Source organism: Malus sylvestris, chromosome 1 (assembly GCF_916048215.2).
Source record: "Malus sylvestris chromosome 1, drMalSylv7.2, whole genome shotgun sequence".
Lineage (NCBI taxonomy): Eukaryota > Viridiplantae > Streptophyta > Magnoliopsida > Rosales > Rosaceae > Malus > Malus sylvestris.
The window spans coordinates 29209288-29226109 of record NC_062260.1 but is presented as its reverse complement, the minus strand read 5'-3'; the positions used below and the strand labels follow the sequence as shown (position 1 = coordinate 29226109).

Sequence of the window (16822 nt, the reverse complement as noted above, 5' to 3'; positions counted from 1 at the left end):
GCTGGCAAACCAAGCAGAAAACAATACCAGTCATTGACATACATCGGTGGTGGTGGTCCAAAAATGGATGTCTTGCATCTGATGTGTGAACTTCTTAAACCATGCATCTTTCACCGGCTCCAACCTTATCGATACAACAAACGTGGATTAAGCTAGTTGATCAATACAGTGTTATCAGCCCTTGCTTTATAAGACGAAGACTCAATATATAGGATCATTGGGACCAAGGTATAAAAGAGGTAAATATGAAGAAGATAACCCCGTATATCTACGTAGATACTGTAGTAGTCTACGACGGAAGGAAGAAGAAGAAGGTGCAATCTCATAGGGGAAAATGCAGATACAATATGGAAAATGCGGGTTAAGCCAGCTGATCAGGACAGTGTTCCGTCATCTACTATACTAATGCTACATTACTTTATGTATTACCTGAAATTACATATTAGGGAACTAAACTATTATCATTAATTCCCCTATACTGTGCTGAAATTGCACCTGCAGAAATTATATGTACTCGAAAAACACAACTACGAGTCTACGGCGCAAACTCAGCTCTACTTATTTGCCAAGAAGTTCATGCAGATGGGAGGTTGAATCTTGGCCAATGCAAGAATCGACGAAGGGAGAATCCACAACCCGTCTCCACATATCAAACCGGAAGCAACTGCCGGAACCATTGAACTTGCCTTGTTATTATTCAGCTTGTGCCAGACGAACACAACCAAACTCCCCATGCACATATCAATTGCAAAGTACGCTCCAACGAGGAACGGGACAGCCATTGCCATTGGAAGCGGAACATATTTCCCGATTTTCTTAGGAGCAAGATCTCTCAGCAGATTAGTTGCTATGGCAAATGAGAAAAAACCATAACACAGCTGCAAGCAATGCTGGGGCAGGGCAGAGAAGCCTTCAACGCCGAGAATTGCCATGTTTCTGTATATGATGGCGTAAGGGGCTTTGTATTCACCTTCTGGATCCCCAATGTTAAAGGCCTTGTAGAAGAGAAAAAATGTAAGAGGAGCTACCACACAGCCTATGGCCGTTCCAATAGCCTGGCTTAAAATCATTGATCGAGGAGACGTGAGTGTGAGATGAGCAGTCTTTAAGTCGTGCATCAGATCGGAGGAGATAGAAACTATTGATTTGATCAGACCACAGCCTACAAGTCCAGCAACAACACCATCGTTTTTCCCAGCTACGGCAGCAAGCACAAAGAGAGCCACTTTCCCGTAGTTATAAGCCATGTTCATGTCAGTTAGACCCGCACCATAAGCATTGCAGAAGCTTAGAGAGGGTGCAATTAGGTAGGCTACGACTACATAATACCATTTCAGTTGAGGAAACATAAGCGGGATGATAATGATGGAGATGACAGAGAACAAGGTGTACCCTACGCACGCTACCCAAACGGGAATGTTATCCCTTATGAAGACTTCATTTCGTCGAAGATCATCAACATTTGCATTCTTGTTATTTGAAGCTGCAGGAGAGAGATAGTGTAATGATGGACTCAAATTATTTCATTTCGCACACAAAGCATAAACCATGCAAAGTCGCACACTACCTGTTTTAAGGTTCTTGTTCATCATTTTCATGTGGATGTTTGAGCCAGTAAAATATAGTATCTTGAGAAAATTGTACAGCCCGTCTCCTAGTATCAGGGAAATGGAAATGAAAACCTGCAGCAAAACAAAGATACACGAAACTCAATTGATCTCTATGACAAAATCAGTAAGAATCTGGTTAAGAAATGGACTTGAATGTCTAGTCCAAACCTTGTAACCGTTTAGACTCTTCATACTACTTTCCGATAAAGTTGCAGGAAACCACTCTCCCTTAAGACCCCTTATCAATGGCCACATTACTCCCCAAGAGAGAATGGCGCCGAGGAGCAAAGATAAGTTCACGAGATGAGAACAGATCATTCCTGCTCCTATATAAGTCATACTGAAATCAAAGTAAAATCTGCAAAATTCAATTTATGCAATCAATAACGAGAGAAGGATCAATCATGACAAGCAGAAGGGAAATGAAAGACACAAAGCACGCACGAATTTCTCCAAGCGGTCAATCCAAATGTTGGAAACTGAGCGAATCCACATTGCTCTCCTCCAGAATAAAACCACTGAAAGAAACCCCACAAGAAACTAGCTGAAAAGAATTTCATGAACATGTGGACCTGCTGTCTGCAAGAAGAATCTCAACATGTTAAGAGTTCTTTCAAACTCAAGTCCTATTTAGTCTTAAACCGAAGATTAAGTCATATAAACGGATGCCTACTTAGCCATCTTGTCACCCTTTGGAGTATGGAACCCGTTAATAAGGACAGCAGTAGCAGTTCCGCTCGGGTATGCTAATTTATAGTCTATTATCATGATCTGCAAAACAACCCAAACTGCATTTCTAAACACCTTTCGGAATCAATAACTTTGTCAATTTCAAACACACAAGCAATCTCAACCTCTTTCTCAATAATTTAGCAGTTCAAAAACGTAACCCAATTTACTTTTTCACTCCCACAAACAAACCTTTTGTGTTATCGAAAGTTAGACTTACCTTTCTGAGAGGAACCAAAGCCAGCAGCCCAACAAAACTACTAACAAATAGAAAACCAGTCATCCAACCAATCGCTGGTTCCTTGGTGCTCCCGGGAGTGTTCCCCTCAGTATCAACCCCAACTTGCTCGTAAGTCTTTCGGTTTAGACCCAACAGATACGAACCAAAACCACCTGCAATGCCACATATTTCAGCAAAACCCCATATTCAAAATTTCAAAATATTATGAAACCGAATCATCAACACGAAAAAAATAACAAAAGCAGAAATTTTTCTGACCTCCAACAGCAATGCTATAACACGCAACTGCACAAGTTTGAATTATTGTATTCTCCTGCCTGGTGAAGGGAGTTGATACAACTCCAGCCTTTTGAAGCAGCTTAGTCCATGACCGGATGAACACGAAAGCGAGAAGTGCAGCCGAAACATTGAGATTGGGAACCAAACCAGTGGTGAGGTTCAACTTCATCACTATAACACTGTAAATTACCCCAATAATTACGCTGGCTACGAGTCCCCGGACTGTAATCTGCCTTCTCCATGGGACTATTCTGTTCAAATCCTCCTGTGGCTCACATCCATTCTCTTCAATCCCATGTCCATTCTCTGTCTCAAACGTCTCGATCTCTCCGTTTTCGCCATTGGTGTTCCCCATTTGGTCTAAAACCCCTTCGCTGATCAGATAGAGTCAAATGAGAGAGAGAGTGTGAGAGAGAGAAAGACTAAAATTTAGAAAATTTGATGATATGAACATGTTTTCTCAAGACCATTTCAGTCAAAAAATCAAAGAACTAATCTGATAGCTGAAATGAAATAAACACAGAAGAACACAAAAACCCATCAACGATATTACCTCAACTTTCTCTTCTTGTTCTTCGATCGAGAGCTGGAAATTTCAGAAATTTACAAATGGGGTATCCGCAGACGAACCCTTTTCTCAATCTGCAATCTGAAATCTGAAATCTGAAATCGTCCAGATTGCTTATTGCGTTGAGAGAGAGGGTTGACTCGCAAGAACCCGCCAAAAAGATCAAAACTTTACAGAGAAAACGGAAAGAAAGAAAAAGCCCCACTGATCCACTGCCACGCTGTTGTTTGTGCTGAGAATTTGAGGAATGGCTAGTGGCTACCACACGCCAAAAATATTTATAATTCGATCGGAAAAAGTAGAAGCAGAAAACTCAGAGGAAAAGTCGTCGTCTCTGCATGTACTGCAATGAAGTACTGAACAGGCTTTTGTAGTACATGATATCAACTTTCGATCCACCCCGCTCAAACAAAAAAACAAAGAAGAAACTGTTTTTCCTTAACGACTGCTTTTATGAGTGTGACTTGAGGATTGGTTTGGTATTGCTGTGTTTGAAAAAAATTGTTTTTGTTGTGATGTGAGAATAAGATAACTGTAAAATAAAGTAACAGATTTTTTAGTAAATTTTTTTGTAAAAGTGCTTTTGGAAAAAAAATCAGTATTATAATGTTTGGTAAACTCTATGTGAAATGATCCAAAAAGGTATAATACTAATGTGCCATTAATTTAATTTTCTTAACAAATAAAGTGAAATACTAAATATACTTTATTTTTAAAAGAAAAATATTTATAAATTTTATCTTAAATATATAATTCAACGTTTAATAAAAAATCATAATCCAACATTCAACATATAATCCAACATTTATGTTTCTTCACTTTTTCAGCTTTTTTTCAAAGCTCATTTTTGTTTCTTCTCGTTTTCAGTTTTTTCATCCAAAACTATGAAAATAAATTGTTTTTAAGTGTTTACCAAATACCTTTTTGAGCTTAACTTTTTTTTATACCTATTTTTTATAAAAGTACCTTAGTACCAAATCAATACTTAAACATGGCGCACTCGGTTGGGAAAAGACTGAGCTTTTCTTATACTCCCCACAAAATAATAAATAAAAAGAGAAATGAAATGCCAACAAGATTGGCTCGTTTGGTAAGGTTTTTGTCAAGCGCGTTTGGTATTTATGTGAACGGAAAGTGATCCTCTTTGGATCCTTTTCATTGAGATCATCGAATCAAGTGATTTGGATATATAAAATTTCATTCAACAACATACATGTTTTGATCCCTTAATAACTATAATAATTTTGGACCGTTTAATGAAATTTCAAAAATTCGGATCACTTAATTTGGTAACCTTGATGAATGAAATCCACAAAAGATCTCTCTTTATGTGAACGAGGGGCCGTAATCCAAGATAACGGAATATTCATTTTGCGTCTCAGCTCAATTCTTCGCACTCAAATCAAATGTCAGGGTATGAAAAAAAACAAAACAAATAGACTTAAAAGGTAAGGTCAATAACCACAAGCTGCAGACAGTGGACCACAAAACCCGATAGCGGGCGGGTGCGGCTCCTTGGACGGGGGTGGGTTGTCATTTACCAAAAATAGTTTATTCTTTTCAGTCAATTTATCTGCATTGATTAAGTACTTATTTAGATGTTCTTTTTAAATTGTTAAAAGTGTTTTTAGAAAAATTATTTTTAGATTTCAAAAGCACTTGAAGTGTTTTTTACAAGAAGCACAAGTTATATACCTCTTTCATGAAACACTTTACGTACTTTTACAGGATGTACTAGCATTTTTACTAACGATTGTTTTAAAAAATATTTTCATCAAAAACGCTTTCAGTTATTTTAAAAGTATATCCAAATAAATCTTAATAAAAAAACTAAAGTGTTTCTAGTAATTTTTTTCGATCTCAAAAAAAGCAAATTACCAGGCTGTCTTTTTTGAAAAAAAAAAAACCAAAGTATTTGGAAATAATGCGTATATAAAGCAAAAGTTTTCATGGCCATTGAAAAGTTGCTTAGAGATTCAACTAATATTGGTAAACAACTTGTAAACCTACAGGGTAACACCATATAATACTATGATTGTTAATGGTGCAAAGAGCGCTGACAAGGCATATTCTTTCTTTTTCTTTGACTTTTAAGTTCCTAATTTGATTATAAATTTATTTCACTCATCCATCAACAATAAGAATGAGTGATAAAAATACAATTTTTTTAATTGTAAGATCTGGAAATTTGACGTTGTTTTTCAATGGAGATGTAATAAATGACGTGATAGTTGAGTCATTTGATTCCTTACTCTCTATCTCACTTTAATTTAACATTTATATTCAATTTGCCATATCATCAATCAAATAAAGTTTGACATGTTAAATTTGACATCTTATTTCTTTTCTTTTTTTTTGGTAAAAACCACAAAGTGTCCCTAGACCCGAAGGGTGGGACTAATCTCTGCTCGAGATTCGGCTTGCCTATGGCCACAAAGTGCTCTCAACTGGTTTCGAACCCCTGCTAACTGAAGGTGGCATTTGCCAACTGCACTACATCTTGTGGTTATTTTGACATCTTTTTTAGAAATGCTCTTAGCTGCTAACCTTTATGGACTATCTCAAAAGTGAAACTTTTCATAGACTTTCTGTCACCTCATAATTTAACGTTAATTTTTATGCCGACATTACAAAACATTGTGAAAAAAAAACATGAAGTATGAGACAGTCCATTAAGAGTTCCACATTCAAAAGAATCTCCTTATTATTTCTCTATATCGTATTTTATTTTTTAAAATAATTAAAAGTCCACGAACACCATATCATATCGCTAAAGGAATGTATATGAACATTTTGGGACCACAAATAAGTCCGCAAAACTCACAGAAGACGAAATGTCTTCATAGATGATAGTTTGGATTCTTTGGATCTTTTTTTTTTAGCAACCATTCAAATTTAACCAAATACGTTATGAAATTCCGTTTGTTTCGTCTGCTACTTGAATTCTACTTGGAAATTTCGAAAGCAGGAATCTTCATGTTCATGTTACTTATTTATGTACGTTCTAGCAATGTCACATCTCTCTTTTGTTCTTCATATTTAGAAAAAGAGTAATAAACTAATAAATAATTAGTCTAGCTTTAGCAACTTCATAGCAGTTATCAAAAAGAGTTTGTACTAAACAGACTGGAGGTTCTGTAAGCTCTTGAACATCTATCTCGCTATTTAAACCCCAACTTGGCTAACAAGTCAGTTGCAAAATTGCGCTCTCTATGAATATGCTGCAAATTGCATCTCCAAAGCTCTTGATCAAATTTCTGCACTACGAGACAAGACCATAGAGAGGATGACTAAGGCTTAGAGACCCATGAATGAGAGACACCACCAAAGAATAACCATTTTCACATTATTCACTCCGCTTCTTAATATCTAAAAATACGCACAATAAAACTAGTTACAAATTCTTAACCAAAATAGAAACATAAGGGATGTCTTTATACGTGTAAGCAACATAAGGGAATGTGTGAATCGAACTCGGAACTAAAGGTGCAAGAGTGAACGATCTTAACCAACTAATCTACAAGCCTTTTACAAACTGAAGAGATACTAACCTATAGTTTTATAAACGACTTCTTGTATGTAAAGTACCTCTTGATTTTATTTGACTTAATAAAGAGAGTCCATAAATGTTAGTTAGATCAGTTAATCAAGTCAGTGCACCCAAATTCACACTCACCTCCTCCTACATAATATAGTTTAAAACATCGTCTTGTCCAAAAAAAAAAACGAAGTCATGGGCCAACCCATAAGACATTTACACGTCCAAAACGCGAGCCCAAATCTCATCGGCCCGTACTTGAAACTCCCACGAAAAGCCAACGGCCACAAACGAAATTCTCAGCTTGTTTACCAAGCAGAGCAAGAAATACCCAAATAAAAAGTAGAAACCTTTCTTCCAATCCACACCCCTGTTTCTTAAATCCAATTCCTAATTTGCTATAATTTGCAAAGGGGCTCTGGGAATTGGGGATTAATTCGACTTTGTGAATTCTGCTGTACAATTTCAAATGGGGGGTTCACGGGAGAGGGAGACCAAGTTCGTCCAGGAACTGGTACTGTACGCGGCAAGCGCGGCGTTGAGTTGCTTGGTTTTGTTCGTGGGGCTCCGGTATCTTGATCCGAACCGGGAAGCGTCTAAGAAGGCCTTGGAGAACAAGAAGGAGATCGCCAAGCGACTCGGCCGACCGCTTATTAGCACCAACACTTACGAGGTAAAGAGACGCCATTTCTGGCTTCTGGGTTGTTCTTAACTTGCTGTTTCGTGGATTTTATTTTATTTTTGGAAATAATCTTTTTTTTTTTTTTTGGATAATAGTGATCTGGTTTTTTGTAATATGTGGATTTTGAGAGATGATGAATTTTGATGTTTTTTTTGGGGGGGTTTAGAGGGTTTTTGGTGCAGTTTCCTTAAATTTTAGGCGTTTTTTGCTGTTTTCCTTCATGCATTATGGTGCAATCGGTTTGATTTTTGTTAATACTTGGTATGTGAGTTAAATTATTTGAATTACTTGGGGGACATCCAATAAAATTGGAATGATACTATTAGATTTCGTGACTTATCCAATAAAATTGGATAGAGTAATGCTGATATAGTATTCGTAATCAGGATGTTATAGCCGGCGATGTTATAAACCCCGACGACATTGAAGTAGAATTTGGATCTATTGGAGGACTAGATGCTATCAAGGAAGCCTTGTGTGAACTAGTGATCCTTCCGCTACAGAGGCCTGATTTGTTTTCCCACGGGAAGCTCCTTGGTCCACAAAAAGGTGTCTTGCTGTATGGACCGCCGGGTACTGGAAAGACAATGCTTGCCAAAGCTATTGCAAAGGAGTCTGGAGCTGTTTTCATCAATGTCAGGATATCAAATCTGATGAGCAAATGGTTTGGTGATGCACAAAAGCTCGGTGAGTGATATCAAATCTGATGTGCAAATATTCAAATAGGATTTTCTACCGTCTCTTCTCAGGTAGATTACGCATGTTTTATATCCAGTATCTTTCTCTCTGATTCTTTTTCTATGGTTCTGGATCTTACAATATCTTGGCAATATCTTTGTTAGCACTGTACGATTGTGAAGTATACGAAGGGAGGGGAGTGTGCTAGATGAATATAGGCCCTTTTTTTATAAGAGAGATAACTTCATGTAAGCTTTGATGTGATAGCTTTCATACTTTTATGCGTCTCACCACTTACTCAACTACCCATGAAACAACTACATCCATGTCTTTAGGAGTTAGGACTTTTATAGGTCTTGTTCCTAATAAGTTGAGTAAGCAAACTAATTCGATACTTATGCCACTGGGAATCAAAATGGCCTGGTGTATAAAAGAAATTATTTTGCGATCTTACTAGTTGATTGAGAAGGGTAGAGGTCGCACTTGGTGCGATGACAAGTGCCTTCGCTCATGAGCGGTAGGTCTCGGGTTCGAGACTTGGGAGCAGCCTCTCCATAAATGGGGGTAAGGCTAGCCGACATTCACCTCTCCCAAACCCTGTGTAAAGCAGGAGCCTTGTGCACTGGGTACGACCTTACTAGTTGATTGAGAAGGGTGAACTCTTATTTTTCTTTCAAGGAAAAGGTTATGCATATTTGTTGCTTTTACCTCAAGAGTTCCAATTATGCTAGTGTCCTACAAGGATTTTGAAGGTTTTGTAGTTTTCATATCTACTGTGCTTAGCATGTTAATTTGTCTTCTGTAGTTGCTGCTGTGTTTAGCTTGGCTTATAAACTCCAGCCTGCTATCATCTTTATTGATGAGGTTGATAGTTTCTTGGGTCAGCGCCGAACTACAGATCACGAGGCATTGACAAACATGAAAACTGAGTTCATGGCTTTATGGGATGGCTTTACTACAGATCGTAAGTTTTTTTTCTCCTCTCTAAATAGGAATTTTCTTCTTCTTTTCCTTAGGAAAAGAAAGCATTTGTGGTCAGTAAAATGCTAGACAATTATTCCTTGGATAAGGCATTTGGTTTGATATTTTATGTTGTTCATGCAGAGAACGCTCGAGTTATGGTTCTCACTGCTACTAATCGTCCGTCAGAACTTGATGAAGCAATACTTCGGCGCCTTCCTCAAGCCTTTGAGATTGGGATGCCTGATAAAAGGGAGAGGGCTCAGATACTAAAGGTGATTTTGAAGGGTGAGAGGATTGAAGACAATATTGATTATGATCGTTTAGCCGTCTTGTCTGAGGGTTACACAGGTTCGGATCTACTTGAGCTTTGCAAGAAAGCAGCATATGTTCCTATCAGAGAACTACTGAATGAAGAAAAGACCGGAAAGAAATCTTCTGTGAGTAAATGTGGCATTTTCATTGTTTATCTTTGCAGTTTCAGCTCTAGTTAATAGGCTTGCCGGTTTTGTTTGTACTGAGAGTGTTGGTCTGTGCTGCTTTCTTCAGGCAACAAGGCCGTTAACCCAGTTAGATTTGGAGAATGTTCTCGCGACTTCCAAACATACAAAGGTTGCTGCAAATGACTATACTGGGTTGTTCTCATCACAATCATCACCAAGGTGATCGAGGAACAGCGAGACTGGTGATTATACAGTTCAAGCTGCAATTACTGAGCTCACGAAAAACGTGGTTTCCAAAATCTTGAATATTCAACCCGATGCACAGGACCCTTGAAATCCCAACCTCCACTCCAGCCACAAGTCTCCACAGGTTATTGGATATGGAGGAGCTGTTTTATAGATTATTGGATATGAAGGAGCTGTTTTGTATCGACGTTCGGGATCAAACCATTGGCTTGTTATAAACCTTTCCGACTCTGTAAACGTTGTTTATAGTGGGTGGTTTTGTTTGACATTTAACATTTGCCTTCCAAATTTTGGTTTGCTCTTGTTCCAACTTCTCTCAAGCTATATGTGCTCAACTGTTCAGCAAGGGTACCTTCAACGTTAAACTAACTCTCGTAGGGAAATGCTAGTTTTAGTCGTGTGCTCGGTGGATCCTAACCATTCATGCTCATGGGATCCATAAACAATGCAACGATATACTACTTTGTGCACCATCATTCGATGTGTGAGGTCACTTGAGCATCAAGTTACTCGGACTAGTAGGGCACCCTATCCGCTATCAGGATTAACGAGAGGGCAACTATACTTACAGCAATGATATACTAAAGGGGAGGGATTTAACTTACAGATGAAGAGATATACTACTAAACTTGTGTTAGTGGCCCCGCGTGGCGATTAACAATGTATTTCTCACATGGTGAGCAAGTTGCATGAGCTACCAGAATGATTAAGACCATCACCTAGGACATAGCTGGAAGTAGGGCAGTTGGTTTCATATAAGGGCGAATCATTACCCCTTTAAAGTTTGTACGCGTTCCCTTAGAGTCCCTCTCATGCTTTTACTCTAAATCCAAGGACCACAAATTTTGCGCTAGAAAGCTGCAACAGCTTGATAAGGTGGTATAATAAAGGAAGAAGGCGGTTTTAGTCGTTTTTGACAATTAAAAGCGCTTCTGATTATATGTGACAGAATAATTTAGAAGTAAATGTGGTTCGTCAAAACGTCTTCTAAAAACACAACGTAATTTTATTAGAAGCACTTTAACGTATTTATAGTGTTGTGTCCGTAATAAATGGTGAAAATTTATTACAAGGAAATTGACTTAAGGATATCTAAGGAAAACCCCCTACGAAACGAGCCACAAATGTCGGCAAAGTGAGACGTTCGAATCAATAATTTGTTAATTTCCTTTGGATTCCAATAATTTTGTGATACTAGTTTAGTACATTAGTGTCCACAAAACAACCATGACAAACATGACATTAGTTCGTGGTTTTGGCTCTCCTAATTATTGTACGACACAATTTGTTAAAGAACGCAATCTTACGTCAGGTTTGACATAATATATTACTTATATACAGTTTGTCGACGAATATAATCTCACGTCAAATAATTGACAGAATATATGACAACTTGTATTGAATTGTTTCGCTCAAATTGTACCGATGCATTTTGATAAAAACTCAGCATCTAGTGTGTTGTGCATGTGGTTAAGTTGAGACAATTTCGATATAATTAGTAGTGTAATCTAATAATTAAATAAATAAACCCATTGCATAATTGCATTAGTTATTTCCCTTCCCTCACGTAAGCAACTAAGCAAGCACCATATGTTTGACAACTAATTTATTAATTAACATTACATGTTGAAAATGAATATCCTGTTTGAAGCTAGATAAATGAAGATTAAACAATAATTACCAGGTCGCAGTTGGTGAGCAAAACCACATTCTTTGACTACGTGCTCTCTGTGGGACATAGAAAACATAGCTCACGAGGAACGATGTTCGGCTACTCAAGATTGAGAAAGAATTTTTATTTAAAATTTTTATGTTCGAATTATAGTGTATTGTGTTTATAATTAGAACAGTTCGTATTATAAATTACTCTATAAATATCAGCTCTGCAAAAAAATGAAGGTCATCTAGTCAATCTATTGTAGCAAATACATAGACGGTTTGTAATGTTTTTACTAAATTTATTCATCTGTGTTTATATAGTTCTATGGCTAAACGATTTTTTGTAGAGACGATCTTTGTAGAGTGATTTATATGTAAACGGTTTTGATCATAAACACGAAGTTCTGTGAATCAGCAACAAACAACTTTGAGTAGGAACTTCTACTCATTCTTTGAGTAGCCAAATATTATTCACACGCGAGAGGAAGAAGTATTTACATGGAACAACTTCCCTGTCATTACGGAAGCCCGTCCAATAATGACATATAAGTTTTCCTATACATAACAGCATATTATTAAACTGAAACACTACAGTAACGGTGAATACACTTTTCACGCAAGTCGCCCTACGAAAAAGAAAGCCATGAAAGGTCAGTTTTACATCAGCATGCAGCAGCTGGTTCAAGTAAAGTCATACATATACTAATCAAGCTTGCAATAATGTGTGTGTTTTCTTTTCCGATGGTTTCCTTTTTCATGTATATAAAGTCACGACTATAACGAGCAGATTCATCAAAAGGCTCCACAGCATCTCACTGTGTGCCTGCTCGCTCTGACTATTCTATTCCCCCGGTTACTAGTCCTAATCCGCGACCGGAGAGAATACATAGTGTTGAAGTATTTCAAGTTAATTACATATGTTATGTGTTTTAATTATGCCTTGATTATGACTTGCGGTGTTAGTAACACTAATTAAGCGGATTAGTTCAATATATTTCGTCACTATCTGTACCTAATGCACGACCCGTGAGCATAATCTTGTAGATTTGTCAGCATGACAATGCATTGTCATGTGTTTTAAATGTGTCTTGAGTCTTGACCATTTCTAAGGTCATTAGCAACACCACCCGAGCCCAATACTTAATTCGCGTCATTGTAACATTATTTCAAATCAATTAAAAATGATCACATATTTTAAAATTGTTCTCAGTGCAAGGGTGTAATAGAAAAAATTGTGAAATGGTATGGAAGTGAAAAATCAAAAAAGCTAAGATCTCGTCTAGAAATATTTTTAAAATGGCTAAAAGTATTTTGATAGGAACGAATCTTTAGTAAAATAATAAGTGAATTCTGAAAAAAAAAAAAAAAACACTTTATTCTTTCAGACAAAAAAAAAACTTGTGAAAAACTGCTTTCAATCAATTTTAAAAAGAACAAAAAGATTCCATTAAAATCCAGCGCCGTTTGTCAAAAATCAAGGGCCAATAAATTGGTTGGGTTTGGTCAATTTAATGGAATTGAATAAAATGGGGGCACATGTGAATAGTCTTCTGAAATAATTAAATAAAATATTAGAAAGAATGAGCCCCTTAGTCATTGGGACTAAGTCCACCAAGTTCATTTATTCGAATCATTGAAATTTAATTCAACAGTTAAAATTATTATAATTTTTAAAAAGATTTCTTATTTGTAGCCGTTAGATCAAATTTTAATGACTCGAATGGATGAACTTGATGAAAAGAATTCGGAGAGGATCCCTTTCGTAGTCGTTGGTCATCGTTTCACAGCCAAAGAAGAACAATACAATCCAAATTTCTTCCCCTACTCTCTCTTACGTACACGCCCATTGTTGCTCTTTTTATTGACCCAACTCACCCAACATTAATTTGCCGGCTCAAGCCGTCTCCATACATTATTCCCCCAACCCAAACCCATTAAATTCCTCCTCCAAACATTATTCTCAATCTCCACCCATCACCTCCACTCCTCTATCTCTCTTTGATTTCATCAAATCATGTTCAACCCAATATCACGAGGAACAAATTTTAGCGACCCCAAATTTAGCCTTGAATTCAGCTGATTTGAGCATCGGAGGCTCTTTAGTTAGTAACATACCATCCACCTTCGTCCACAAAGTCATTGCGTTTTTAGCAACGCAAAATCTAAGCTAGAATCTCCATCAATTTGTTTAATTACTCTATACGTAACTAACTTAAGCATCGGAGGTTCTTCAACAAGTACCGCTAGCACGTCGGGTGCTACAATCCTTACCGTGGTGGGCTAGCTAGCTCGGTTTCGGGTTAATTGTTCGTTTATCATGGGCGGATTCATGGCATTTTTCTATTTCTTGCTCTTTGCTGTTTCTTTGGTTCTGGTTCTCCGGTTCATGTCCAAAACATCTCTGGTTCACAAATTCACAAAACTATGGGAATCCTTGGCGGACCGGTTCAGAGTCTACCAGTTTTACAAAATCCCGCAGTTCAACGAGCACTTCCAAGAGAACCAGCTCTACGGCAAAATCTCCGTCTACCTCGACTCCCTCCCTTCCATCGAGGATTCTGACTTCACCAACCTCTTCACCGGCGCCAAATCCAACGACATCGTCTTCCGGCACGACGCAAACAACTCCGCCGTCCACGACACCTTCCTCAGCGCCAAGCTCTCTTGGACTATTCAGAAATCCCAGTCCGACGGAATCCGGTCCTTCGTTTTGAAAATCAACCGGTCCGACAAGCGCCGCGTGTTCCGCCAGTACTTCCAGCACATTCTTACCGTCGCCGATGAAATCGAGCAGCGGAACAGAGATATCAAGCTCTACATGAACCTCTCCCGTGAAAACGAACGGTGGCGATCGGTACCGTTCACGCACCCCGCCACCTTCGACACCGTCGTGATGGACGCCGAGCTGAAGAATAAAGTCCGGTCCGATCTCGAGAATTTCTCGAAATCGAAGCAGTATTATCACCGACTAGGCCGAGTTTGGAAGCGGAGCTTTTTGCTCTACGGCCCCTCCGGCACCGGAAAAACCAGCTTCGTCGCCGCCATGGCGAGGTTCTTGAGCTACGACGTGTACGACGTCGACATGTCCAAGGTCGCCGACGACTCCGATTTGAAAATGCTTCTCCTCCAAACGACGCCGAAGTCGCTGATCGTGGTGGAGGATCTGGACCGTTTCTTGACGGAGAAATCCACGGCTGTGAGCTTGTCCGGGCTGTTGAATTTTATGGACGGGATAGTGTCATCGTGCGGTGAGGAGCGCGTCTTGGTTTTCACGATGAACGGAAAGGATCAGGTGGACCAGTTGGTTTTGAGGCCGGGTCGGGTTGATGTCCACATCCATTTTCCACTCTGCGATTTTTTCGCTTTCAAGAGCTTGGCCAGCACATACCTCGGGCTCAAGGAACACAAGCTGTTCCCGCAGGTGGAGGAGATTTTCCACAGCGGAGCGAGTCTTAGCCCGGCGGAGATAGGCGAGATTATGATTTCGAATCGGAGCTCGCCGAGTCGGGCTTTGAAGTCGGTTATCTCGGCGTTGCAGACGAATGTGGATAGTATGAAGGGAGCGAACAAAGTCGGGCAAACGTTGTCGAATAGTTCGTCGGGTCGGTCCGTCGACGAGTCGGGCGAACCCAGCGCCGTTTTTTGCCGGGAAAGTGTTCACACGGTGAGGGAGTTCAGGAAATTGTACGGTCTTTTGAGAATGGGGAGTCGGAGGAAGGAAGAGCCGCCGTTGGATTCGAGTTCGGTGAATTTGTAATTTCATGGCATGAAAGGGTGAATTTGTAATTTCATAGTGTTTATATATTTTTTGAAATTCAATTATTTAGTCCCATTGTAAAATGAACGAAGAACTCTCAAAATTCATCGTGTTTGAATCACAGAATTTTGTGTTTATTGCCGTTTATATTATAAATCACATTATAAAGGTTATTTCTGTAAAATGAATTAAAACTAAGTCTCTTTATAGTCAATCTATTCTATCCAATAAATTGACCATTCATAATGCTTTTACTAATTTTATTGATCTATTTTTATACAATTTAATGACTAAACGACTTTAATTTTTATTGATTTTTGCAGAAACGATCTTTGTAAAGAGATTTATACTATGAGCGCTTTCATTATAAATACGAATTTTTATGAATTGACAACAAACAATTTTGAGTAAGAACCTCAACTCATTCTTTAAGTAGTCAAATATTGTTCTTGTAAAATAACATTAGGACGATGAATTCAATTTTTTTTTTAACTATAATATTGTTTTCTTAATTCAAAGCTTAAATTTAATAACTTTTTGGACAATGAGGAAATCTACGTGAAAATTTCGATTTGACTTGGTTAAGCTCGTGTTGTTGACCCGTTTTATGGACAATGACCCTTAATTTTTATGCGCCTTACTATTTTGACAAATCGGATTTATGTCTTTTGTTAAGTGAAGTTTTCCTTAAGGGTGAATGCTAAAGTTTGGTAGTTGTATATTCAGAGTTTTTGTTACGGAACTAATCATGCGACGAAAAAGATAAACATAAATTGTATGTAACTGATAGTAAGACGAGTTTTTTATTTGTAATTGGCTATCTTCCAAGCAATTTGAAAGTTTCCACAAACTGTAAGAGTTTTTTATTTGTAATCGGCTATCTTCCAAGCAATTTGAAAGTTTCCACAAACTGTAAGATTTTTTTAATCAAATGAAAACTTATCCGAAAGTTAAAACAGACCACGAAGCCTTTGATTTCTTTTCCGTTACATTTATATGTTATTATATTGAAATAATCGACAAGACATGAAGCTTCAGGCCTCTGCTCATCAATCTTTTTTCTTCTAAGCAAATTTAGAGTTCTCAATATATTGGGAAAGCAAATATTTCATGGAGGCTTTCTAAGACGAGAGAGATGGGAAGTAGTGTAACATTCCACATATTTCAGGAGAATGGATCATGTAAGTCTTATATGTATATTCTCATATCTACTTAGCACGAGGCCTTTTGGGAGCTCACTGGCTTCGGGTTCCATTGGAACTACGAAGTTAAGCGAGTTCGCACGAGAGCAATTTCATGATGGATGACCCACCAGGAAGTTCTCGTGTGAGTTCCCATAAACAAAACCGTGAGGGCGTGGTCGGGACCCAAAGTGGACAATATCGTGCTACGACAGAGTCGAGCCCAGGATGTGGTGGGGGCCTGGGCCAAG

At 38.3% G+C, this 16822-nt stretch overlaps 3 protein-coding genes across 3 annotated transcripts; 2 read left to right on the top strand and 1 right to left on the bottom strand.

The window, feature by feature from the left end:
- Positions 1–305: 305 nt before the first annotated feature.
- Positions 306–3887, bottom strand: LOC126624925 (metal-nicotianamine transporter YSL3-like). The gene is made up of 8 exons (XM_050293976.1): positions 3413–3887; positions 2839–3233; positions 2560–2732; positions 2284–2381; positions 2055–2189; positions 1779–1968; positions 1568–1682; positions 306–1483 (listed from the first exon to the last, which is right to left on the bottom strand). Exons 2-8 carry the CDS (start codon positions 3212–3214, stop codon positions 555–557), a joined length of 2016 nt encoding a protein of 671 aa, XP_050149933.1. The 5' UTR covers positions 3215–3233; positions 3413–3887; the 3' UTR covers positions 306–554.
- Positions 3888–7249: 3362 nt separating this feature from the next.
- Positions 7250–10247, top strand: LOC126625014 (uncharacterized). The gene is made up of 5 exons (XM_050294095.1): positions 7250–7638; positions 8034–8334; positions 9131–9289; positions 9430–9725; positions 9835–10247. The coding sequence occupies exons 1-5, from the start codon at positions 7435–7437 to the stop codon at positions 9949–9951; spliced, it is 1077 nt and encodes a 358-aa protein (XP_050150052.1). The 5' UTR covers positions 7250–7434; the 3' UTR covers positions 9952–10247.
- Positions 10248–13514: 3267 nt separating this feature from the next.
- On the top strand, positions 13515–15563 carry LOC126624973 (AAA-ATPase At2g46620-like). The gene has a single exon (XM_050294042.1). The coding sequence runs from the start codon at positions 13951–13953 to the stop codon at positions 15388–15390; it is 1440 nt and encodes a 479-aa protein (XP_050149999.1). The 5' UTR covers positions 13515–13950; the 3' UTR covers positions 15391–15563.
- Positions 15564–16822: the final 1259 nt, after the last annotated feature.

Excerpts from the sequence above, each read along its gene's own strand:
- LOC126625014 (XM_050294095.1), top strand. The coding sequence starts at position 7,435 with ATGGGGGGTTCACGGGAGAGGGAGACCAAGTTCGTCCAGGAACTGGTA. Across the intron at positions 8,335-9,130 it reads TGGTGATGCACAAAAGCTCG|TTGCTGCTGTGTTTAGCTTG; the intron begins GTGAGTGATATC and ends TGTCTTCTGTAG. Across the intron at positions 9,726-9,834 it reads AGACCGGAAAGAAATCTTCT|GCAACAAGGCCGTTAACCCA; the intron begins GTGAGTAAATGT and ends TGCTTTCTTCAG.
- LOC126624973 (XM_050294042.1), top strand. The coding sequence starts at position 13,951 with ATGGGCGGATTCATGGCATTTTTCTATTTCTTGCTCTTTGCTGTTTCT.
- LOC126624925 (XM_050293976.1), bottom strand. The coding sequence starts at position 3,214 with ATGGGGAACACCAATGGCGAAAACGGAGAGATCGAGACGTTTGAGACA. Across the intron at positions 2,382-2,559 it reads CTTTGGTTCCTCTCAGAAAG|ATCATGATAATAGACTATAA; the intron begins GTAAGTCTAACT and ends GTTGTTTTGCAG. Across the intron at positions 1,484-1,567 it reads GAACAAGAACCTTAAAACAG|CTTCAAATAACAAGAATGCA; the intron begins GTAGTGTGCGAC and ends TCTCTCCTGCAG.